Source organism: Melitaea cinxia, chromosome 16 (assembly GCF_905220565.1).
Source record: "Melitaea cinxia chromosome 16, ilMelCinx1.1, whole genome shotgun sequence".
In the NCBI taxonomy this organism is placed as follows: Eukaryota; Metazoa; Arthropoda; class Insecta; order Lepidoptera; family Nymphalidae; genus Melitaea; species Melitaea cinxia.
Window position 1 is genome coordinate 13,241,522 of NC_059409.1, and position 24,745 is coordinate 13,266,266.

The 24,745-nt window shown below is 32.4% G+C and overlaps 1 protein-coding gene and 1 long non-coding RNA gene across 3 annotated transcripts in view; one reads left to right on the forward strand and one right to left on the reverse strand.

Moving 5' to 3' along the window:
- The window catches only part of LOC123661159 (serine/threonine-protein kinase minibrain), a 135,701-nt gene that overhangs the window by 98,668 nt on the left and 12,288 nt on the right, over window positions 1-24,745 (reverse strand). Inside the window, exons 2-3 of the mRNA XM_045596149.1 lie at window positions 18,609-18,787; window positions 17,408-17,509 (exon numbers count right to left, since the gene is read on the reverse strand). Of these exons, the coding sequence (XP_045452105.1) occupies window positions 17,408-17,509; window positions 18,609-18,787 (281 nt within the window). The remainder of the gene's footprint in view (window positions 1-17,407; window positions 17,510-18,608; window positions 18,788-24,745) is intronic.
- Window positions 23,566-24,070, forward strand: LOC123661161. 2 transcript variants are annotated; one of them, XR_006744313.1, is made up of 2 exons: window positions 23,566-23,646; window positions 23,868-24,070. It is a non-coding gene; the product is annotated as an uncharacterized LOC123661161 (long non-coding RNA). The 2 variants fall into 2 exon arrangements; XR_006744314.1 differs by having other exon boundaries at window positions 23,821-23,999.

Genomic DNA, 24,745 nt, shown 5'->3' on the forward strand with positions numbered 1-24,745 from the left:
ACAATTATTTTATCTTGATGAAAATTTTAGACCTGGCTAAGTAGCTGCCATCGAGGGTGCAAAAATAAGTTTAAGGACGTCGATTAAAGTAGTCACATAGAAAAACGACCATAAATTACAATAAATTGAGACTTTTAAAAGTATGTTACAAGTTTATATAAAACATCTTGTAACACTAATTAAATTAATACCATAAACTGAACCCCTATTTTGAAAATATATGAAACTGTTAAATATAGTCGCTGAAAACATTCATATAAAGGTTGGAATGTAAAAAAAAAATAATTCTCTCGCCGGTTACCGTTCACGGAGGTCTTCCTGATGTCTTGAATTTAAATCAATTCATAAACAAATATTCTTCAAAGCATTCAAGTGCAAGTAAGATATTTATTCTTGTATATTTTTATCTATGAAATAAATAAAATTGAAGTGTCTGTTTATAATATTAACTCTGCGAACTTAACAAAAACTTTTTTGTTAAATTCCACGCGGATGAAATCTAGCAAAAAATGTTTTTGTTGCAAAAATTATTTAAAAAAAAAATACCACTACCCCTTTAGTTAAAATAATGAATAATCACATATCATAAATAAAATTCTAATAGATCTGACAAGTTCAAATGTACAGACACTACATATTACGTAGTACACCCATACTTCTAAACACAGTTTCATTACTTTTACAACACGACTAATACACTTATTTTTATTATGGAGGAGTATTGAGATAACGCCTATATCGGCAACTATGTAATCACCATAAATTCGACACAATTAAACATCCACCGATAATTACGTAGACAGTTCTATGAACGAGTGTCGTTTACTGAATTAGATTAATGACAAGTTTTATAGTCGGTAATTTAACGCTTCTAAACTTTAATGGGCTATTTAGTAAACAAATTAATTTTTTTGTATGAGCCCTAGACGTACTGCATTGCGTCAGTGCAGCATAATCTGTCAACATAATTAAACTGTAACTATTTGCTTGTTAACAAATGTACAATTACGAAATACATACTTATTATCCGTTGGCGAATGTATTTAAATACATATACAAAGAACTAAAATAGTCCGAGCTAAGTATCTGATGTTAGATTGCAGTAAGAAAATCGCCCTATTCAAGTTACAAACCGCAACGAGACGCCGAGAAAACGGTTACTTGTAAATAAATACACAAATATTTCAAAACACGATATGTCGCCGAGGAGATTATATAAAAGAAATGTGTTGGCACGCAAAGAAACCTTGTACGTGTTCTTTTTATTATTTAAAGCGATACAGAGGCTTGTTTTTATTAAAATAATACAGTCGAGTTAACTGTAAAAAGCTTAGAATTAGGTATTTATTACATTATATTATAATAAAATAACGCGGAATAATTTTTTTTTTTTTCAAATACTATGAAAGTCGTCGCGTTTCTAACTATATATCGATAACGTTGGTGGCATTGCAATATCGCGTAGCCAAGAGTGGACTACAAGGTCGTAAGTACACAGTGACAAATTTTACAGGAGGGAGAAAAACTTAAAAATTTTCTTTATTGGAACGAAGTTCCTTACGGCAGACTTGACATTTGGCTGGGCGACCGAACTGAAAAAATGTGATACTAAAACCGTAAGAAAAATATATAACGGAAGTGACGTAATATCAGTCACACGACTGTATAATATGACGTTTGTAAAACTAAAATATTACTAGTAAACTTTTTTTTTAATTATATATGTCATTTTATACTGTCGACAAAAATAAATAAAGACATGTTTTTTTTTATTTCACTTATTTGTTTGAATTATTATTATTATTATTATTTTGTTTGATTAATTTTATTTTACGGTATTTGTTATTTTCTAAAATACTAAATTTCCTTAATACTTTTATGTACTTAATTAAAAACCAATCAACAAAATTAAAAAAAAATCAAGAACTAGAAAATATATATAAAATTCAAAATATTTTTTTTTCAAATTGTGTTGCTTCTATACTATCCGAAGGAATTTCGTTCCTACCTGGTGTCCCATGAAACCACATATTTCGACTCAACTATAAACATGACTAGAAAGGAGATTGATACGATTCCATACATTCGTGGGCCAAAATGTAATGAAATAAAACTGGTATCAGTTAAGGCATTTAGGCCTATTGATCCTTCGGTAAAAATTCTCTATTTTGGGTATCTGAGAGCGGAGTTATTAGACGTTTTGTTTAAGTGAGGTTATATTAACAACAGTTAGAAGGGTCTACGAAGGGTTTACGCGCAATTGCGAGTAAACAATGTAAAAAGATTAACGTACCGCAGGTGTGTCAAGACTAACTATCGTACACTTGCACTTAGCTCTTACATTTCTTTTAATGCTAGTTAGGGTTTAAGATTAGTATCGCAATGGACGTAGGAGGGAGACGGATATAATAACGCTATACGTTAAAACAAGATGCAACATATTATACTCTTATCTGCAGTCTTGAGTCCAGCGGGTTTACTGTACAATTACGCGACAAGTATCAATCTCTTCTGACACAAACCAACTAGACTGTAAGACACTCTTGTTTTAAAACATTTACTTCCCGTATGTGATTAAGATCTAAGAGTTAAAAGGGGATGTTTCTTTCCTTGTGACCACGAGGAGAGAAACATCTCTAAAATGAGACTTTTTGTAGACATAGTAGACTCTAGTAAATAGTTTACACCTCAAAATGTTTCCGTCGAATGACCAGTTTTCCAGAAAAATGTCTTTATTTTTAACTAGTCCTCATGTTAGAAATTTTCGATTGTGACGTCAACAGCACAGTGCTATCGTAGGATACATATCTATATCATAAACACGACAATGCTCTAGCTCCAAATCTCAATCTCTTGGTGTTTTTGTTTATTGCTCATACACACTTAGTCATATATAAATATTTTATTTATCAAAAAAAAATTCGAATATTATCATAATAAAGTTTCAAAGTAATATTTCTTTCTAGCGCATTTTATTAGTCACGTATTTTCGTGCCGAAAAAATAATTAATGAGAATCAACTCGGATAAACAGGTAAATCAGTAATGTTTTCTTGCCGACGTATTGTACAGTGAAATAATAGAAATCTGATATCTTATTAGTCTGGTGTTACTGACGAACATAGCGATTTATATAAAAAAAAAAGATGTTATACAGAAAGCTGAATAAAATTTTATTTAATTTAGAAATATTCTATTTCTGAGATTATAGTTGAATACAGTATAAAACCTTTTTGTATGTAAAGGTATATAACATAAAAGATACACAATCAATAAAAAACAAACACCGAAGTGAGATTTGAATCCAGAGCGTTATCGTGCTAGGCTGGTATGTTTCTCATTACACCTTTGCTGTTGACATCATGGTCGCAAATTTCTTATGTAGTTTGAGAGAAAATTTAAGGCCTTTTTTCAAGAACTACTCACTATAGGTCATTCGAACATAATATTTTCAGGTGTAAATAATAATAGAGACTTACATCTACACAAAGTCTCACCTCAATCACTTTCTCACCTCGTTCGTACCTTTAAATTGTGTGACAATTTTATTTATATGTACACTTTCTTTTATACTTTAAACACTTGCGACCCGCCCCGGCTTCGCACGGGTGCAATGTTGATACTAAATATACTACAGAATGTCTTTATTTATAGTGTGAAGCTAGCTTATAGCATGGTTATTAACATAATAACAACAACATTTAAATATTTGTCGTTAGATTACACGTTGTTACAGAATGCGTTGAAGAAATAAAGGTTCACTGCTCGTTCCCCATAGGTGATGGCATGATAATATGTATCCTATATGTTGACCAGACTTCTTAATAATATTTGTGCCAAATTTGAAGTAAATCCATGCAGTACTTTTTGAGTTTATTCCGGACATACATACAGACAAACAGACAAAAATTCTAAAAACTATATTTTTGGCTTCGGTGTCGATTGTAAATTACGCCCCAAGTTTTTTTTTTAAAAAATATTCAATGTTCAGTTTTGACTTCCCTACCATTTTATTATATGTATAGATTGCGAGTCTACGAAATAATAACAAATTCTCGTCTAACGTATTCATACATTATTGAAATACAATTAAGTCGAAAGTAAAAGTAATAATGTTATAATGACCCTCTTTAATCAGACAAATAAGGTTCTATATGACATAAATAAATTTAGAAATTAATTAAAGGTAAGACAATGTCTTCATTCATAGACATTCTTAAAGGAACAAAGTGATTTTGTTTTATGATGGTAATATTTGTAACGACATGTCATAATTTTGTATTTATGAAGTTATTTATCTTTTGGTGTAGAGAGATGAATAATATATATAATTAGCTGAATATAAAATTAGGGTTGAAACTCTGCTGTTTGTTGACTATCATAGACACACAACTGAAACATTACGTTGTTGTTGTATTACTTACAGCTATAATACAATAAATAATGTGGAAGTTTTTCAGTCTTGTAAACTTCCAATGAAAATTTAATTGTAGTAACAAACAGAAAAGTTACAAAATATGAAGTTTCATACCAATTTTCCGACAACTTTACCGACGAAAGCTTTTTAAATAGATGTTAACCCAGGTCATGGTCAAATTGACAAAATTATATTAAATCAATTTACATAGACTTTATACTTTAACATAATTTAAATAGACAGAAAGTTTTTATACACCCATAATTCTTTATTTAAAAAAATTAAAAAAAATATATTTTAAAACACCACTGTTTACAAACGCGATTGCACAATGTTTTCACACCACCCAATCAGTGATGAACGATAAAACTTAATTGACTGTTCTATATTACGAGAAAAGGTTACTTAATCGTCTCCTTGGTACACTTTATTATCAGACGTGGCCGTGTTCACGTGACACATGGCTGTAACTCTTCGACTGAGATACAGGTTTTTGTATCACATATACGAGACAGTTGGTCGATATACTATTTGTATTTACTATACATTCTTGTAATCGTCTTTATTTTATTATCCAAATGAATTAAATTTCATAATTTTCAAAAATTTTTAGTTTACGCGGTATTTGTTGGTCAATCTTTGTGGCTTAAAGAATCTTTTTAGACATTCGTGTTTTCAAAGAATCGTATTACGTGAAAGAGACGTAAATCTTACGAGTATATCTGTCAAATAATTCATTGTGATATTAAAATCTTAATATTTTATTTATTTATATTTAACTCCATTGCATAGAAATCCGAGACACACTATAAGCACATAGTAGTACAAAAAAGAAGGGAAAGGATATTAATTATTGCTTTAAAAGTAGGAAATTGTTGTATGTAGGTAAGTTCTCTGTTTTAATTTCTATGTAAATATTAGTGTATTTTATTTAATATTAAAAGTCCGGCCATTTAATTTATTTTTAAAATTAAATTCGACTTTTTTATCTGTGTTACCTCATAACTTTTTACTGGGTATACCGATTTTGATGGTTTTTTTTTAATCGAAAGCTGGTGCTTGTCATGGAGTCCCATTTAAGTTTAATCAGAGACCTGACTACCTACGTTGTATTACTTGTCGATGTATACTGAAGTTGGCTTTTTCCGTGTGTGAGCGAATTCAATTATGATTGAAATGATCAATACACGTCGTGTTTTTCATTATCAACAACGTAAGCGAAATCAACCGTACTTCCCTAGTGCAACTGAATGCCAACAAACCAATCAACCAAGGAAAGAAATATTGTATATAATAATTTATCGCGGTCATTTACCGTAGTAAAATCTCAACGATCGACTGTCAGAAGCGGTACCTACTGCAGGCTAGTGCGAGTGCACTGAGTGTTCATTTCAGAAGGTCCATTTAGCGACTACTAATATTGTATGTCAAAAAGTCTAAATTAACTGAAAGTGACATATGTACTCGTTGTGTCGCAATGGTTTTTTTATTTTTTTTTTTTTTTTTTTCATTTTACTTAAACAGGTTTTAACGGTCGACATTGTATGAAGATTACTGTAATAATTTAATTAGTAGCATGTAATAGTTAACTAAAGTCAGAATAAACGGTCTGATATTCGAGTGATCCTTGATTTATTAACATATTTTGAGATACGATAAGATAAAGATTTCATAAAATTTAATAAACACTAATAAAAATAATCTCATGCCACTTTTGTTCATACATACATAAAATTTATTTATTTATTTTATTTACTTTTCGTTCGCCGGTCCCACAACATAATTATTAATTGAACTTTGTATTTAACTTAAAATATCAAGCAACACTAGACTTCAAATATTATACCTAAGTTAAAGGTCATACATATGTACAAATCGAAGCACTTAATATAAAGTTACGTCAATTCTAACGTATTCTCCGATCTATAACTTAACCCTAGCGCCGATTTAAAAATAAAGCAAGGTGAAACCATAGAAGTGGTTTTACTTCTATACTTGTGTTACATAAAATATTTAAATTACTTACAGATACAAACAATATGTTAGTACTTTGCATTATTTATGTTAGTAAAGTTTTTACTCAATAATTTAATAACGGTATCGTAATATTAAGAACAGAGAGAAACGGCTACATCATAAACATACAAGTACTGAGAGTTCGTTTTCTTTTGCTGCCAATTAGCATTTATTAATAGGTAGTTACAGTAGCGATTTTGCCTTAAGGCTAAAAAAAATGAAAAATAAATGATTTTTTTTGTAATCTACATTTTAAGGAACTAAGTCATGATAACTAAATCAACGTACATCTTATATAACAACAAACTAAAGATACAAATACTAAATATATATATAAGAAATATTCATCTCAATACTAAAACTACTCATTAGCTAACTACTAGTAGAACTACTTATTAATTGCCGTATTTATTGCCCGTCACTAGTGTCATCATCATTTGTCATGTGTCAAGAAGGCATTCTTAGAGCGAGCGCACTGTAACTATCAATTCATTATGATGTTTATTTTAATACTTTTATAATACAGCATACATAATAGCTGGCTGTAAATAAAAAAAATAACTCTCGGGGAATCCTGCACTGTGTACTTATTTAATTCGTCTTTCGACTGATAAGAAAACAAGTTATTGTATTTTAAAAAAAATCGATTTGGTTCGGTCGTTCAAAATTTATGCGCGTATATACATTTTGGCGATATATTTTTATTTATATAGAATATAGGTAATATTAACATAAGAATAATTGTGTTTGCAGGCAAACGAAGAAAAACCGACTTCAATTATATCGACAAGTAATACAACGTAGGTAGACGAAAAAAATGTCAAGTGAATACGCATTTTCAAAGATTACTCCAAAAGTTGTAATCAGATCTCGATGAAATTTAAATATGACCACATGATAAACATTGGCTTTCAATTAAATTAAAAATCATCAAAAATCGGTACACCCAGTAAAAAGTTATGCGGATTTTCGAGTTTCCCTCGATTTCTCTGGGATCCCATCATCAGATCCTGGTTACCTTATCATAGTACCAAACTAGGGATATCTTCTTTCCAACAAAAAAAGAATTATCGAAATCGGTCTATAAACGACGAAGTTATCCCCGAACATACATTAAAAAAAACATATATACGGTCGAATTGAGTAACCTCCTCCTTTTTTTGAAGACGGTTAAAAAGTGTCAAAATATTATACAGCTAATGAAACGATAAGTATACTCTCACGTTCTTTTCAATCCAGTTTTATCTGTATTTTATTTGACGTCATAAATTACATTTTTAATAAATTTTCTCCTGGAGACCGATTACTACAGAACTTTTTACGCAGCACTTCGAAATATTCTCCCAGAACGTTGCGATCGGTTACTCATTACCGAAGCCGAAAAACAGGGTCAATTTATTAATTAAACAAAGAGTAGCCGACAGTTGTGTCCTCATTCCCGCGTTGATTTCAATACGCCATTGGGGTTAACTGTGACAAGGTTGTAAGAAGATCACCTGAAACTTGCCCACTTTGTTTTTCAACGACTATTTGTATTTTTAACCATTGCATTGTCTCCGTTACGACCACGTGTGACATTCTTAAAGCATTGTCGGTATGAATTAGGTATGAAGGTTAGGTGTCTAGTGAAATTTAATACGGCACTATATAAAAAAAAGTATTCGTTGTGGAGTACTTTTGCATTTGGCATCGATATCGATAATTTGAAGAAGCAAGTCACTGTCAGAAATTGCACAATACGAAGATTTGTTAAGATATTGAGCACTGTTGGAACAACTTTTTATATATCGTACTAATGTTATATTATCATTGTAGGCTCAAAATTGGGGTATTTTAAAATAATATGAACAAAATTTTAATGTATGTTTTAAGTTAATAAGCAGTATTAATCCCTTGAGTGGTTTAAAACAAATTTTGTAAAAACCTTAGCTCTTAAGGATTAATTACTCAAAAATAAGAAGTTATCAGTAGTTTTTCTGGTAAGAACTGTATTTTTTTTACTTTTTTATTGTCATCTAACGAAGTTGTATTGTAAATAATACGTTATTATACAGGTACCCACAGCGGAGCAGCGTCGTGGATTAGGCTCTCAATCTTTCTCTTCCATGGAGAAAGAGGCTTATGCCTAGCAGTGTCACGTAACAGGCTGAATGCGTATACAACATAAATAATATATTTTTTTTCGTTTCATTAAGTAAAACATAATGGCTTATATAATGATCTATTTAGAAATCACCGCGTAAATCGTATACGTCCGATATTTTATACCTACTCGGGAAAATCGTAAAAAACTTTTATTATTGGACGCTGAACGCACTTTTTCCGTAGTAGATTTTCAGTACCAAAAGTCAATCATTGTTACCGCACACGCAATCTGTCAGTTAACTCAAAACTTTAGGTTCACAAAACTTCGTTTCATCTATGTATACTCTTTCAATTACGATTCTATTTCCATCTGTTGTTTCTGATCGTGACTTTCAAAGTATATTTTCATAAAATATCGTTCATATCGGAATCTATTTTGAGATGATTGACCAATGTTAATTTATTTGGTTTTTGAAGAAAAAAAAACGTTAAACTTTATAATTATCAAAACTACGTTGTGCATAAAAGTCACGTAGAATTGAGACTTCAGTAATGATAAACTTACATATTAAATTCGATGATAATATCTTAATTTAAAAAATATTATACATACGTCAATAATTTGTTTTAACGAAGTGTGGTTCTTAATAATCAAAGATAATTTAACTTTGATAATATTCTTATCAAATATTAGACGAATTTTTCTGTGTCCACGTTCGGTTCAAAGGACGAACTGCCATAGCAACAAGGTTAGATCCGGTTGCAGTCGGGTGTCTCCTATCACACTCGCGATAGAGGTCATTATGCTACACGAAATGGGCTTGCGTTGGTGACTGTCCATACAATGATCCGGGTGGAAACAGTGGGATCGTGACGTCAACTCACCTTGACACAGTTTAGTTGGCCCGCTTGTTTGCCGTGTGCCGTGTTCTAGTGATTAGACTTATGAAAACACGTACAAGTATAAATATACACGTCTTACATATAGTGATAAGCGGTATGAGATTTCACGATAGAAATAGGAATACGAAATGTATTATATATAAGTTTTCTCCTTATCATATTTACGGATAATAAACGTGTAATAAATACCTAGTTCATAAAGAGAAAAAAAATGGGAACACAAAACATCCATTATCGTATGAGAACAGTTACTTACACGTGTTTCTCTCGGTGGATGCTCGTTTATGACGATTCTACTGCGAAATCTTAGGGTACTTTACTTTAACGGGAAACTTGTAAACTTAATAGAAATTTAAATGTGTAAGGGATCGAAATAAATGCGTTATGGAAACTTGAAATAATAGATGGAGCGTTAATACCGTTTAACAATAACTAGCTAATTGATTCTTTAAGTTTTTTTTTTTCGGATAATGTTAAACACTAAATAAAATAGATTTTTTGGTCCAGTAAACAATTGACGAGTACAATCAGTAGAGTTTACAGAAAACTAACGGTAATCAGAAAATATATAAACACAATATTTCAACAAATCAATACAATTAATCAATCCAAAATGTAACTTTGTTATTTTGATTCGCACCTTACTAATATAACACATCAAAACCCAAATAACTCGAAAAATACTCTTTTGTTTTATAACAGTTATGTCTAACTAGGTAAATATGTACTATTAAATTGGGATTATTCTCTTTTCTTCGTGGTTGACATGTATGTGTCTCCTGTACTCGATGTTGACACTTACTATCTTACGTACCCTTAATACTTTCACAATTAAATCACACTTAAATCTTTCATAATAAATACAATATTCAATAAAGTATAAAGGCGTTTAAAATAATGAACCTCATATAAACTGTACTTGTTTTCGTACGCCACCTTGTTATGCAATAACACACACGTGTATTGATACAACATATCCATGACTTACATATGAATAAGCAAGTTTTTATAAATAATGTGCGTGGAAAATTAAGGCCACGTTAATAAATCGCCTGTAAATGATTCTCATATTTTTTACGAAACAGTTCCTTATATATAAACAATTGTTATTGAATTTACTCAAAAAAAATAATTATCAAATAATAATAAAAAAATATTAATAATCGCCAGTAAGCTCGGTGGTAACATTTATATTAACAAAACGATATATATATCTACGAACATACGACCAATACAACTAGGGTTAGGACAGTACAGTGAAACAAACAAACTGACCCAGACAACTAAGTGTATGTTTAATCAGTTAGATCAGCTATTCTGCCGTGAAATGGCCATTGTTTGTTCTGTTCGGATGTTACTGACATTAGGCAGATAGAGCTTAGATCGTTTGATTGACGATAAATTGGTAATGTTGAGAATTGATAACGACTCTTGCTCCGTAAGCGAAGGACACGAAATACAATTTACAAAAATCTGCTATCAGTTGGGAATATATATTTTATCATCCAAAGCATATTAGACATAATTTTGACGGTAGTGAAAATAAATGATTTTTCTCAATAGTATATTCAGAGATTTCACCGTGTTCACTGCAATGTTTTATTTTCTAATCGCTTCTCGCAAGCGGCAATTAATTTTCACAGATGAAACAGCTGATGCTTGCTCGGTGTCGCTTCGAGCATGCAGCGAAAGCGCCGTGACGGAGTTACAATACATACACGCTTGGGAATTTTGTTACCTAACCTGTGACAACATTAACGTTTTATTGTAATCACGATAATCCGAAATATTTTCACATAAAACATTTTGTTTCTCGTTGAACCGTATCGAGTAATTTTCCAGACGTTTAAAACGAAACCACTAGAACGCGATATATTGAACGTGTAAAACGTTACTCTCTAGCTCTAATAAATTCCAACAGCTCAAACATAATCGAGCGCGCTACTTTATTGCCGTCTACATTGCAGCAGAGTAAATAATGAAATAAAACTTGTCCAACATACGAGATAAATCTTCTTCGGTATCCGTAGAACGAGGTCAGTCAATCTCGAGTCAGTAACCGATCTATAAATATTGATCTCTGTTCTCCTTGACTCGAATCGCAATAACCGGCCGCTTGCAAAATTCAGCCGACAGTGTTAGTCATTGTCGCCTATTGCATCCACTACAGAATTGCAGTCGACTTGCTTCATACCTCACGGCTCGTTCGTACGGTGCCACCCAGCGCGATTTATATATTATGCTTTAATAGTATTGTATAACTCTACCGATAGTCCAATGTTCAGTAAAAGTTCTTCTTAAATCCTTCGTTACTAGGAAACTTTTAAATATTACATATGGTCTACGTAAACATAATGGTTTTTGTTATTTTTCCATGTTATTTATTTGATCACACAACATATTTTCATATCTAAATTTGTTAAATCATTTCAGTTTTAAAATATTACAAATGTAAAGAGATATAATATGAGATTCTTGATACGGAATTTGTTTAAACGTGAAATAAGATATAAATGATATTGTATATTGAATAAATACGGATATTGGTGTTAAGACTATTAATTACCATTTTATACATATTGTCGTCAGCGGAATGTTTTGTGTGACGCAATTAGGTCATATGAAACCAATAAGTTGGCCGACGAAACCGCAGAGTAGTATTAATAGAGGATTACCTATCCGCACTCCGCATATAGAAAGGGATCGAATAGTAACATAATAAAAGGCGCAACAGTGAGATGGAGAAAATAGGAAAGTCACAGTTTATTGACCTCCCGGTGGACAAAGACTTCTCCTCGACTAATGTAAGTTGGAAGTAAATGATAGCTTGGACTCGTCTATCAAAGAGAGATAATTGAAACAAAATAACGATTACACGGCTTTAAATTTGCGAAAAAGATTGTTTTATTAACTTAATCAGTCAAATATTTGTTTCTAAGCTTTGTGCTGTCAGAATGTTGAACTCTGTACTGTCAAAATTATATTGCAATTTGGTTACTAAATTATACACAAACAATATTTTGCAACGTGTATATCAGCAGAGCAACGGATCTTTAGAGGACATAGCGTGATATAAATCGAAAGATCGAAATGCTAACAATACTGTTATAAACTTAATAAGTTTGTTTGTAATATTTTCATAAAATTATTTGTATCGATTAGGATAGACAATCATAGGATTTCTGAGGTGGAATGGATTTAAATCGAATTGTACCTCCTACACGGAGATAATAATATTACCGCAGCCGGATTATAATGATCCGTCCAAATTACGGTTTAATGGAAATTTCAAACTGTAAAGGGTAGTTCGAGGAAATAATTCATATACAGCTAACACACCCAGTGTTTGCATATATATTTTTGATACTACGAAATGTGACTCTCAGACAATGAATAATAAATAAAGAAATATCAAGAACGTACCTACATAATACTATAACAATATTTATGTTGCTCATAAACGAAAAAAAAAACCGAATTCAATTATACTGAGTAGTAATACAACGTAGACGAAATAGTCAAGCATTATTAGAGATCACTCAAAAAGTACATGTCAGATCTAGATTTACTTTAAACGTGACATGACAAGTCACCACTAACACCACCAAAACAAGACCACATTTAGATTAAAAACGAGAATCGTCGAAATCGGTTCACCCAGTAAAAAGTTATGAGATAACACGAATAAAAAAAATACAGTCGAATTGATAATCTCTTCATTTTTTTAGAAGATTAAAAATAGAACCAAAAAATTAAATCGAATAGGATTGTGGCACTTTTATAAAATAATATCTTTGTTTATATATAAACGCATTAATACTTAAGTTTTAACTTTTTGCATTATATTACAAGAATATAAAATAATTGCAATAAATTAAGCTTCCTTTTGCGATACTGCACTAAAGCAATTTTGAATCAAAATAATTTCATATGATTCAATTATTTTCTCTTCTCTTTTTTTCTGTTAGTTGTTTAGCACAATGACAACCGGCAACAAACGACTTTTTTATGTAAACAAGCAATACCCGTACGAATAATTCGCACCAAATAAATAAGTATATCTTGAAAATTTTGTTTCAAAATTAAAGCCGTCATATATATATAATTTTGATAATTGATTAATTTACAATAACAAAAACAATAATTTTTTTTTTATTTATAGATGCCGGTATTGTAAGCAATTATCTTTAAAATGATATATAATTTATGTGGAGTAATTGTGACGTTTTTTCTAAAAAGGGATCAAACGTTTAAACCTTAGCGTATTTAATTTAAATGATAAAATCAACAAATGTAAACTAGACAATTTCTGTCACAGCAGCTGATAACGAAAACTTGTAAAGTTGCGCCAACTGAAGTTGCTTAGCTGCGCCAAGCGTGGGCAAAAAACATGATTGTATATTGTATATTTTGTTTAAGGACTAAACTTGTAGTTTTTTTCAACAACACGCGTAATTTCAAATAAATATATTTTGTTAATACAAGTTTTTGGTTTTCTAACTTTTGATTCGTTGTCCTAAGAATTTATTTTCAATTTTACAACAGAAACACTAAATCTGCGCTAACATATTAGCCAACTTGTTTGGTATTCTGTCTAATTAGGCATTCTAGCTTTCAGACTTTTTTAGAAGAGCGAGTGTTGTATATGAAACTGAGAATATTATTGTCTACATAAAAAAAATCGTAGGTCAGATTAAAAATAACGAATGAGTTTGTAAGAAAATACTTGAAATACACAATGTAAATAAACCTTTGTATTATCACGCACACATAACATATGAGTAAGTCGCTGATTTCAAACTGGCATCGCGATGGCGTCATGTAAACAACCAAATAGGGCAACGACCACGTTCAAAACGTAAATAGAATATAACCTATTAATATTGTGTTTAAAAATAAATAGAGCGCTTTCGAAGGGGAGACTCCACGTGTCTCAAACGCTAAGATTAATTGCCCGACTCTCGTTCAGGAATAGTAAATGTTTGATGTCGCTTTCTTTTATTTTTATTTTTGTCCACATAAAGCTGAAATATTTAGTCGACTGTAATATGATTGTCTTGTTGTTATTCTTCTGGTGAAGCGTATAATTTAACATCTGTATTAGAAGTTCACATATAATAATCAAGAAAACATCGCTCATTAAAACTTTTAATTCTATTAGAGACGATCTTACGAGTATTTATAAAAGGCGCAAATTTTTATACAAGTTTATTTCGCAATATAATTAGAACTGCCGATAAATAGATTCGATTCGCAGTAGGCAGTTTGCAATGGTTCTTTTTGAAGGGCACCTTCTCTGGAAAACACGTAATGCAGTGTGAAATTATTTGAGGACGAGTTGTTCGGAACGTCGCAATAAGTATTGAAAACTTAAAAAAAAAAATTTGTACCTATTTATACTATGAATTCAGCTAATAAGTACATAGTTATTGATAAAAGCTCGCTTTGAAAATACAAATACTTACTTTTAGATAACTTATTAAGCCATAATCAAACATCTGTTGCGTCTATTAGATACAATTTTCAGTAAAGTTTACACGTGTAAAAGGTTCAGTACACATTGACGACACAACAAGGCAATTCTCATATGCAAGATTGCACGTGCCATTGTTTATGTATATTTTAATGTTAGCGTAGTTGCAATATTATTAAGTGACGAACATAAAAATACTTTGTCGTGTCGCCAATAAGTCCGAGGCCTTTACAAAGTTCAGGACTACGCAGTTTCGCATTACCTATCCTGTGACCGCTCTAGTCTATAACGTCCTACGCTGCAGTGAAAATTTCACGCCCACGTGACTGAAAGGTCAGATGTAACACGTGCTCGGAACGTAATAAACACTCGGAAGCTTTATAAAGTATTTGCGCAATTTTATCAGTTCATGTATTCACAGTAATTGATGGTCGTACATTTTTTAACCGACTTCCAAAAAAGGAGGAGGTTCTCAATTCGACTGTATTTTTTTTTTTTTTTTTTTTTTTTTTATGTATGTTACATCAGAACTTTTGACTGGGTGGACCGATTTCGACAAATTTTCTTTTAATCGAAAGGTGGTATGTGCCAATTGGTCCCATTTAAATTTATTTGAGATCTAACAACTACTTTTCGAGCTATATCTAATAATGCGTTTTTACTTGACGCTTTTTTCGTCGACCTACGTTGTATTATACCGCATAACTTTCTACTGGATGTACCGATTTTGATAATTCTTTTTTTGTTGGAAAGGAGATATCCCAAGTTTAGTACCATGATAAGAAAACCAGGATCTGATGATGGGATCCCAGAGAAACCGAGGGAACTCCTTGGAAATCCGTAATAACTTTTTATTAGGTGTACCGATTTTAATGATTTTTAATTTAATCGAAAGCCGATGATTATCATGTAGTCACATTTAAATTTCATCGAGATCTGATAACTACTTTTTGAGTAATCTATGATAATGCGTTGTTACTTGACTATTTTTTCGTCGATCTGCGTTGTATTACTCGTCGATGTAATTGAAGTCGGTTTTTTTTTCGTTTGCGAGCAAACACAATTATTAGCTAATGATGTTATATGAAAATGCAAATAATTTTATCGCTGTCTCATATTATTTAAAACTGCTCCCAAAGCACCATTAAATTGTCAGCTAAATTAGACTGTGTGGATTTGTTATCGTTTAATTCTCGCAGAAATTTGTAGTACCTATAACATAATTTGTCATTATTTAGCTGTCACGGATATGATTGATTACTAGTATAGACGAATAATGCTAATTTATTCACTTGCAACGGTAATACGCCCAGATTTTATTAAAACAATTATTCTCTTTCCCCCAACCCGCATTGGAGCAGCGTGGTGGATTAAGCTCTGATCCTTCTCCGTCATGGGGAATGAGGCCTTTGCCCAGGAGTGGGATATTACAAGGTGAAGTGTATTCTCTTTCTAGTTTATTCTGAAGAATATTTACGATATATCAACGGTAGTTAGTCTACTTTCCGAAACGAATTTTCAATTGACAACTATAAAAAATTATTTGATATCTTGAAATGTTCATCACATTTGTTCGCAAATTATAATACGGTAGATACTAATACAGCTGAATTTATCATACAATATATAGTATAGTAGCTAGAGGGAGAGTAGTGTTTAGAGGTCTAAAAACTAAAATAAATTTGAAACAGTATGTAACTATGTATATAATGAAATACTAATGAAACTATGAAGGTCGTCTATTGATTCTTATACTTATTTAGGAACAATCGAAAACAAAGTCAAATGTCATATTTAATTGTTAGTTTACTGGGAACCGGCTATTATAAGGACACTTAACTATACTTACCAATAAATATGCTTTTTCTATTTTATTTATCAATATATCAAACTCCTTTTTAAGACAAGAAAAAGTAAAAGTGCACTACTTAAAGGTTTTATTTCGTTTATTAATATTAATAAATGAAAAACTACGAAAAAGGTAATAAGTAACAAGTACTGTGTCGAATTTACCGAGCAGTGCACGGTGCGCGCGTTACTATTATCAAAAAGATCTTATCGCTGCTCTGATAATAATTAAACAATAGCCCAGGCAAGCATAGGATTACTACGATGAATAGAAACAATGGATACAAGTAATTATGAGGCATTCATTAGTGAAATGGTATAACAGTAACTTGTTATTTAATGCAAGAACCACGTGTATGTAAACAAATAGATACATTTGCGTGAAATGTACCGATTTCAAAAATGAAACCTTTTAATTTTTAAGCACAAAATTATTGCATATAGATATTCGTATGGAGAAACCGACTATCCTATAGTATATTTTAGTAACGTTTAGTTGGTTATAATACATTAGAAAGTCTATACAGACTAAATCGGAATGTTAATATTTAATGCCGTCGCAGAATCATAAAAATATGGTACACTTGAAAATTACATATTATGCTGAAATAGCACGTAATATACTGGTAAATGATATAACTACCTAGTTGATACAACGTCACTTACCTCGTTTATGTGTTTGTATGTTTTGATGAGATCGACGCTAAGTTTTCTTAACGGCGCTGTCGAAGGGTCCCGAAAATGATGCGGTATTCGAGCTTGCATGGCCTAGACAGGAGAAAAATCAATCAATCTTTTACAATTTACTAATTTCATAACAGCAATTATAGCACTAAAAGCGGGACATGAGAAGCCAAAAATAATTTAATGTCTGAACACATAGGACAAATGATATGACATGCTTAAGTAGGCAAAAGTAATAAAAACATTAATTAAAATATTTTATGTTTATCGTATTAAATAAATTAATGAGTGCTTGTAATACCTAAACGTATCACCTAGTGCATTGATCTAAACTACGAAATAAAAATTAAAAAAATACAGGTGCATAACCCTCTATGATATGTGAAAATAGTCAATAAAGTATGAAATGCAATTATTTGCGTACATATATTTAGAAATATCAATAAATAAGTTATGCCAATAAAGACTATGTTTATATCATGTTATAATAAGCTGCAAAAAAACTATTTGAAATATTTATGAATCAATCATATACGATCGATTGTGGTGTTCGAAAGCGATCTACACGAGACAGTTTGAAGATATTATAAATATCGTAGCAATCGGTTTACAAAAACTTACTTAGATTGGAGGTATTTAATCTTTTCAACTGAAAATAAAAATTATGTATAATCAGCCATTTATACCCTAAGTAGAAACGTTAGTAAAAATAACACGAACGAGTCTTTCTCTGAAAAACTGTAGTCGAGCCCATTAAATAATTACCTAAGTCTAGACACGTATTATCTACAGTGAGACGGTCGGTCGGTCAGTACTTAACACTCAAATACATCTAGTGTTCAGTTTCAGAAAAAAGGAACTTGTAGATAATTAGTGGAACTTTGTTTGAGGGATAATAAAAAAAAAACAATGTAAAGTCTGTGGTACTCACGTAAAAATATATCTATCTATGAGAAGTGAATCAATTTGCATTTTCTATAATTAATACAAAATAATTAATAAATAAAATTAAGCCTTTAACTTTCTTTTAAACAAAACATACTTTTCTTATTAATTGTTAACAAGGTTCGCTAAATCTGGTTTTAGCGTTGACTATAGTTTAACTTGTATTTTAACTCAAAAACTGAACCCCAAGAGTATACGATTATACGTGTTAGCCCAAACTGCCTCGTGCATCATTTACCTGGACGGGGGTACGGTAGCGCCTGAAAGCTCTTGGGTTGCGCACTTGGGCGCTCACCTGAATGTCAGAAGGCGCGCTCATGGAGGCGAGTTGCTCCTCGGCAACCAGCCGACCGTACAGAGGAACGTGTCGCCTCTCGCCGCCGGCGGCTTCCGGCATGCCGCCACCGACCACGCCCACTGGAACAAAACAAATAACCATCATTATATCGCTCGCAATTTTCAAAAGAATTACCATCATAATTGTGTGGAACCATTGGAATAATATACATAATACGTTGAGGTAGTGCTTCAATAACCTTCGGGTAGGAGTCGGAGTTACTATCCTTTAAAAGTACAAAAAGTCCGAAACATTGTGTCCGTCTAGCATAATAAAATCTTTCGAGGCTTTTAAGACGCCTCAAATTAACGGAATAAAAATAGTATTGTATACTACTTAATATATTCAAGAATCGTCTTGAGTTGCCATGTCAATCAATCAACGTTATCACTAATTCCCACGTAAGTGAGACTCGTTCATTTTCTCGGCCCATTCGATATGAAATTATACACCGCCGCACAGTGGGATAGAACCGTGCGTACCGTCTCAAAAATGGCTTTTCGTAATGTTCTATATTGAATATTTTGTTAATGCATATGTCTAACTGAATATTCAATGCATATTATATAGCAGTTGAAATACACTATTTGTCATTTTTTGTATTAGAATAAGGCTTGCAAGTTGACGCTCAAAATTATGTCAATTATGTAGAACACAATTCCACCAGTTTACATGGTCATATTTGCATTACTTTACCAGCAAATTTGTAAGTGTGATATATGGTTAGAATGGTGATGAAGTACTCGATTTAAAAATAATTTAAGTGAACCATTATGTGAAACCTGGGGAGGTAAAGAATTTTTATTTCAGGACCTAATATTCTATCCTTATTAGAAACTTTGCATAGACTTTTGACAGTTAGCGGTGTCTGCCCATGTCGTAATTTTGATAGCATCGTACAGAACAGCTAATGTAAAAGTCAGGGCAAAAAAAATTGAGTGCCCGAATCTGCCCCCCTTGAAATGAAACGAAAAATGGCTAATGGGGAGAAAATACAAAATATTCCAAAAATTATTTTAGTTCTGATTAATGAGATTTTTGGATATTTAGATCACTTTTGACCTTTTTTTCTTACACAATATTATCTATTTACTGTATGTAGTATATTTTTTTTATCGTGCGGTCAGATGTGGTTAATGTTTTGTTATCACTGTGTGAATTACATGTTTCTCATATAGTTTATGTATTTCTCTATCGCGGTGAAGGAAAAGTGAGCAAGTTGTATCTAGTTATAGTTGTTAGTGTACATTATCAGTACCTACCTACTACTAACCACCTTCATAGATAGTGGTTAGGAACTTGATAATGACTAGATAGTAATATTTTTTCACACGAAATTTCAGTATAAAAGTTATTGATTTAAGTTGTTATTTACCAGTACTTTAGTGTGCTTTAACATAAGTCTTCACCAACCTCGGTAAAAAAAAATAGTTAAAAATAAAAACAAAATGAGTGAATTTGTTGTGCCTCGACGAGTATTATGCGATTTTTTTATTGGCCATGGAACAAAACCAGAAGATATTCAAAAATACTTAGAACAACACCACCATTTGTCGTCTGAAAAAAGTGAATTAATTGTGAAACGTATTCAAAAAACGCTTATAATAGCGTTTAACGATCGGTGGACCAAATCTAACCGAACTAAAGAACGTTTCTTTAGTAATAATATATCGTGGTTAGACGGTGAATTTAAGGTACAATTCGAAGAAGCACCGATGGATATTACACCTACAACATCTGAAGAACGAGGACGTCCACCAAAGTCTTATGAAGATCTATCAGATAAATCGAAAAAAAGAAAGAATATGGAATTGGTACAAGAATGTGGACTAGAGTATATACATAATGCATACATTCAAGGATTGCGGGCTGAAGGAGAAATCGAAGAAGCTACTGCTGTTTCAATGATGCGGGATTGTGAAAGAAATGAAAAAAGGATCATGAAGGCAAAATTATTGCATGAAAGTCGCAATGGAACAGATTTAACGGTGGATGAAGCTTTAAGTATGTTTGCAGATTTAGATCTTTCGAAATCACAATACGGATTTCTTCGAGCAAGTTTGATTAACAAAAACTTCGACATATTGCCATCATATAATATACTGACGAACGCCAAAAACTGTGTTATTCTCCACTATCCAGCATTCAAATAACCGATAAAAGTGCTAAAGTAAATCTACAAGATTTGCTGGATCACACTTGTGCTCGCATCTTAAAGATTGAAAATGTTTACAACCCAAGAAGAAAATCTCTTAAATTGTTTACCTAGTGGGGATGTGATGGTTCATCGGGGCAAAGCGAATATAAACGAGTTTTAACAGATGAGATTTCAGATAGTCAGAGACACTTGTATTGGGAATGACTCGCTACCTTCCTTACGGATAACTAAGAACATTAACATTTTAACATTTTAGTTTAAAATTAAATCTAAGTGTAAGTGTTCTGTGTATCTCTGTGTGTCTGTGTTTGTGTGGGTCTGTGTGTGTCTGTGTGTTTCTGTGTCTGTGCGGGCGGCGTGCGTGCGTGCGAGCGTGCGTGTGCGTGCGTGCGTGCGTGCGCGCGCGCGCGCGCGCGTGTGTGTGCGTGTGTGTGTGTTGTAGGTGTGTGTGTGTGTGTTGTAGGTGTGTGTGTGTGTGTGTTGTGTGTGTGTGTGTGTGTGTTTTGTGTGTGTGTGTTTTGTGTGTGTGTGTGTGTGTGTGTGTGTGTGTGTGTGTTGTGTGTGTGTGATTACACATGTGATTGCGTGAGAGTTTATCTATGATTTTTAAATAAAGTCGGGAATCATTGTACGTCGTATGAGTTGTGACCAATCAGCAATAATAAAACATATATTATAAACTTATTTTAGCAATAAGGTTTTCAACCTCAACAAAAGTGAGAGATTCCAACCACCTCTCTTCTTCCTTTGCATTTATAACTTTGCATAGGGTATAGATTAAGTATTTTTATCCTTTCTTCTTCGACTGGTTGGTTATAATATTATTTTTGGTTATATAGTTTTATATCGTTCTTCATTGAACTAGTTTATTACGATTCAGGATGTAACATCCCACTGCTGGGCATTGGTCACTTTCTCCACGTAGGAAAAGGGTCGGAGCTTAATCCATCATGTTTCTCCGCTGCGGGTTGACGGATATATTCATTACTGTGAGTAACGATCGCTATCAGGTTGATATGATAAAAACCGGGACCGACAGCTTAACGTGCGCTCCGAGGCACAGTGGGGAGACCCACAACAGACAACCATACCGGAAAGAAATCTTTGTACAAATACAAATATCCATCCCGAACGGGAATCGAACGCAAATTGACTGTGTTTCCGGCGCCCACACAGTGCACGTACCGCCAGAGACATCTCACCAGTTTCTTGAATTATTTTGCTTATTCACGTTATTACTAATCTGATCAACGGACAAGAGTTTATTTGATTTGGTACCCAAAACACTTTGCTGTTATAACGTGCTAGGGATGTGATGGGATCTTCTTAAAATATATCGCTTAGTATGAATTCGATTTTATTAACAAAGAATAATCGCTTTCGCTTTCAAATTTCGCTTAAACCGAAAATAAAAATCATCATATCAAAAATTTCGATCTAGCGAGTACATCGTTCCATAGCTTAATTGGCTAGAGCGCCGACACGGTCAGTCGGAGACGCGGGTTCGATTCCCGCTGGAGCGGTCAATTTTTGATATGATATTCAAAAATGTAAAGAATAATCGATTAAGTAATAAAATATTCGATTTATATAATAAATTTCGACTGACTTTTTTTTTAAAGTTTTTCATATTTCGATATTCGATTAATAAAAATCAATTGTGTGTATTTTATAAGATATTTATAAGATTATAACAAAAAAATAATCGATTATATTCAAACATTGTACTATTGAGTATACGGAAATATTCAATGAATGATTAACTTGATCCAGTGCTACTTCTTTACAAGTTAGTACTTAATAGATATATTGTACACATCTCAGCACTCCAAATACAGAAATCGAAGAGATGCCATATCGGAACTCAGGATCGTATCAATTCAAGGTGTTCTTTGCCTTGGGGGCTTACATCACGTCGGTGTTACACAATGTTCTTCAGAAATCTGATATCTGTTACTCTATAATATAAGTATTTACATTATTACGGACTTGAAAATTTCAAAGTACCAATCGTTACCTAACTTTATAGTATATTGCTTGTACACTCTAAGTTTGCAACAAGTCACTAAGTAATTCTCGTAGCTTCCCATCAATCCCATCGAGATTGCTTTGACAGGTCACAAAATGTTTTCGGCGTTGAGTTGATGTTTTTACATAGATACATATCGAACGTTGAAATTAACTTTTAAAGCTTGTGCTTCGTATAACGTTGAGTTGATGGGTATTAAAAATAATGTTCACCTTTTAAATATAAATTAAATGTAAGAACTTAATTTTAAATTATCCTGTTTAGATTTAGTTAATTTGGCCCATTAGTCACATATCGAAACATCAAATTCAATTAAGTAATGTTATTGCATGGAAACAAAATATTTTGACCTTATAAATTGTGAGCGTTAACTTTGTCACGCAATAAAAAATTTGGGCTTGCGAAACTGATTGCCCTATAAACTACGGGTCGGATATGGGGTGTGAGTTATAGGTATGTAGCACGGTCGGCTAGGCACCTAGTCCAATGTCCGATTGTATTTTTAATCTCAATTGTTATAAAACAATCACTCCATATTAACTCCTTGGTCACTAGCATAACTAGTAATGGAGAGGTGTAATATGGGTGGTGTGAGAGTGAACCTAAAGGGAAACAGAGGTCGCAGACGAGTTAATTCAGACTTATTTATGTAGCGTCTGGCACGACGTGACATTTCATAATAAAACACCACCGTTCGACTCACTCGTTTATTTCAAGGCGACTTTTTCAGAGTGGAAAGTTTGTTCAGTCTCGTAAGTTCACATTACTTTATACGCTTATTTAAAATGAGATTTTATTAATTTGTTTATCTAATTTCACTCTTATTAAAAATTCTTATTTCGCTGACGTTGTAAAAACTGTTTCGATAAACACTCGCGATATCATCAAAACCTTAGTCTAAAGTTATACATTTTACATTGTTTCAGCTAGTAATCAATGGTTATTTTTTTATTATTTGTATGACCCAACAAAGTACGACGGCTGTAGATGTCTGGCGATATCAAGATAGCAGATTTGATTGGAACCCTTTGCACTATTGTCGTCCACATTCCTCGAACAAATTTCACGCTTTGTTGGAGGAGAAAATAAAATGTTTGTATTTGAACATTTGTCTTTTACGTTAAGATAACAATTTATTTGGCTGTAATTATTACGTTTTCTTTTTATATTTTTTAACATTATGAAAGTAAGCGTGGAAAATTAAATGCATAATCAGGAAATCTCCGTGTCACCGAGCAAGTAAAAAAGCGGACCTTTCTATTATCACGTTCACGCAGCGCATGTGCATGCTATCGCATGTGATCTCGACAACTGCGTAGTTTATAGAAACGCGTTACGCCGCACGAGCGCATGTGTGTGACGTTGTCGCCTATACGCTTCTGTAGGTTCACGTAATGCAAAAGGCATACTGTATTTCATATAAATAATCAGTAACCGGAAATCATTGTGTAAAAGATGTGAAATTGATGATTCAAGTTTATAAATAGTTCCAAGTTTTTGAAGTAAAACTTCTTTACAGACGCTTGATTTGGGGTGTAAGCTGGTGAATACGTGACGAGAGCGTTACGAAAAGTGTGATCAGGCGAGGCAAGCGGAGCAAGAGAGAGAGGTGCGAGCACACATTTTCTTTCTTTTTTTCATAGCCAGTTACGTTTCTTATATCTAAGACACAGTGCAGGCCTACTGCTACAGAAGTTTTACTTCAGTCGTGTGGTCCAAAGCACACTCGTTTTTTTTTTTATTATTTATTTCTTATTTTTACATCATAATATTTAGAACATTGTATTCTGTACATGTTCTTCGTTTACATATCTATGTAAATAAAAAAAAATAATCACCGAAATTATGCCG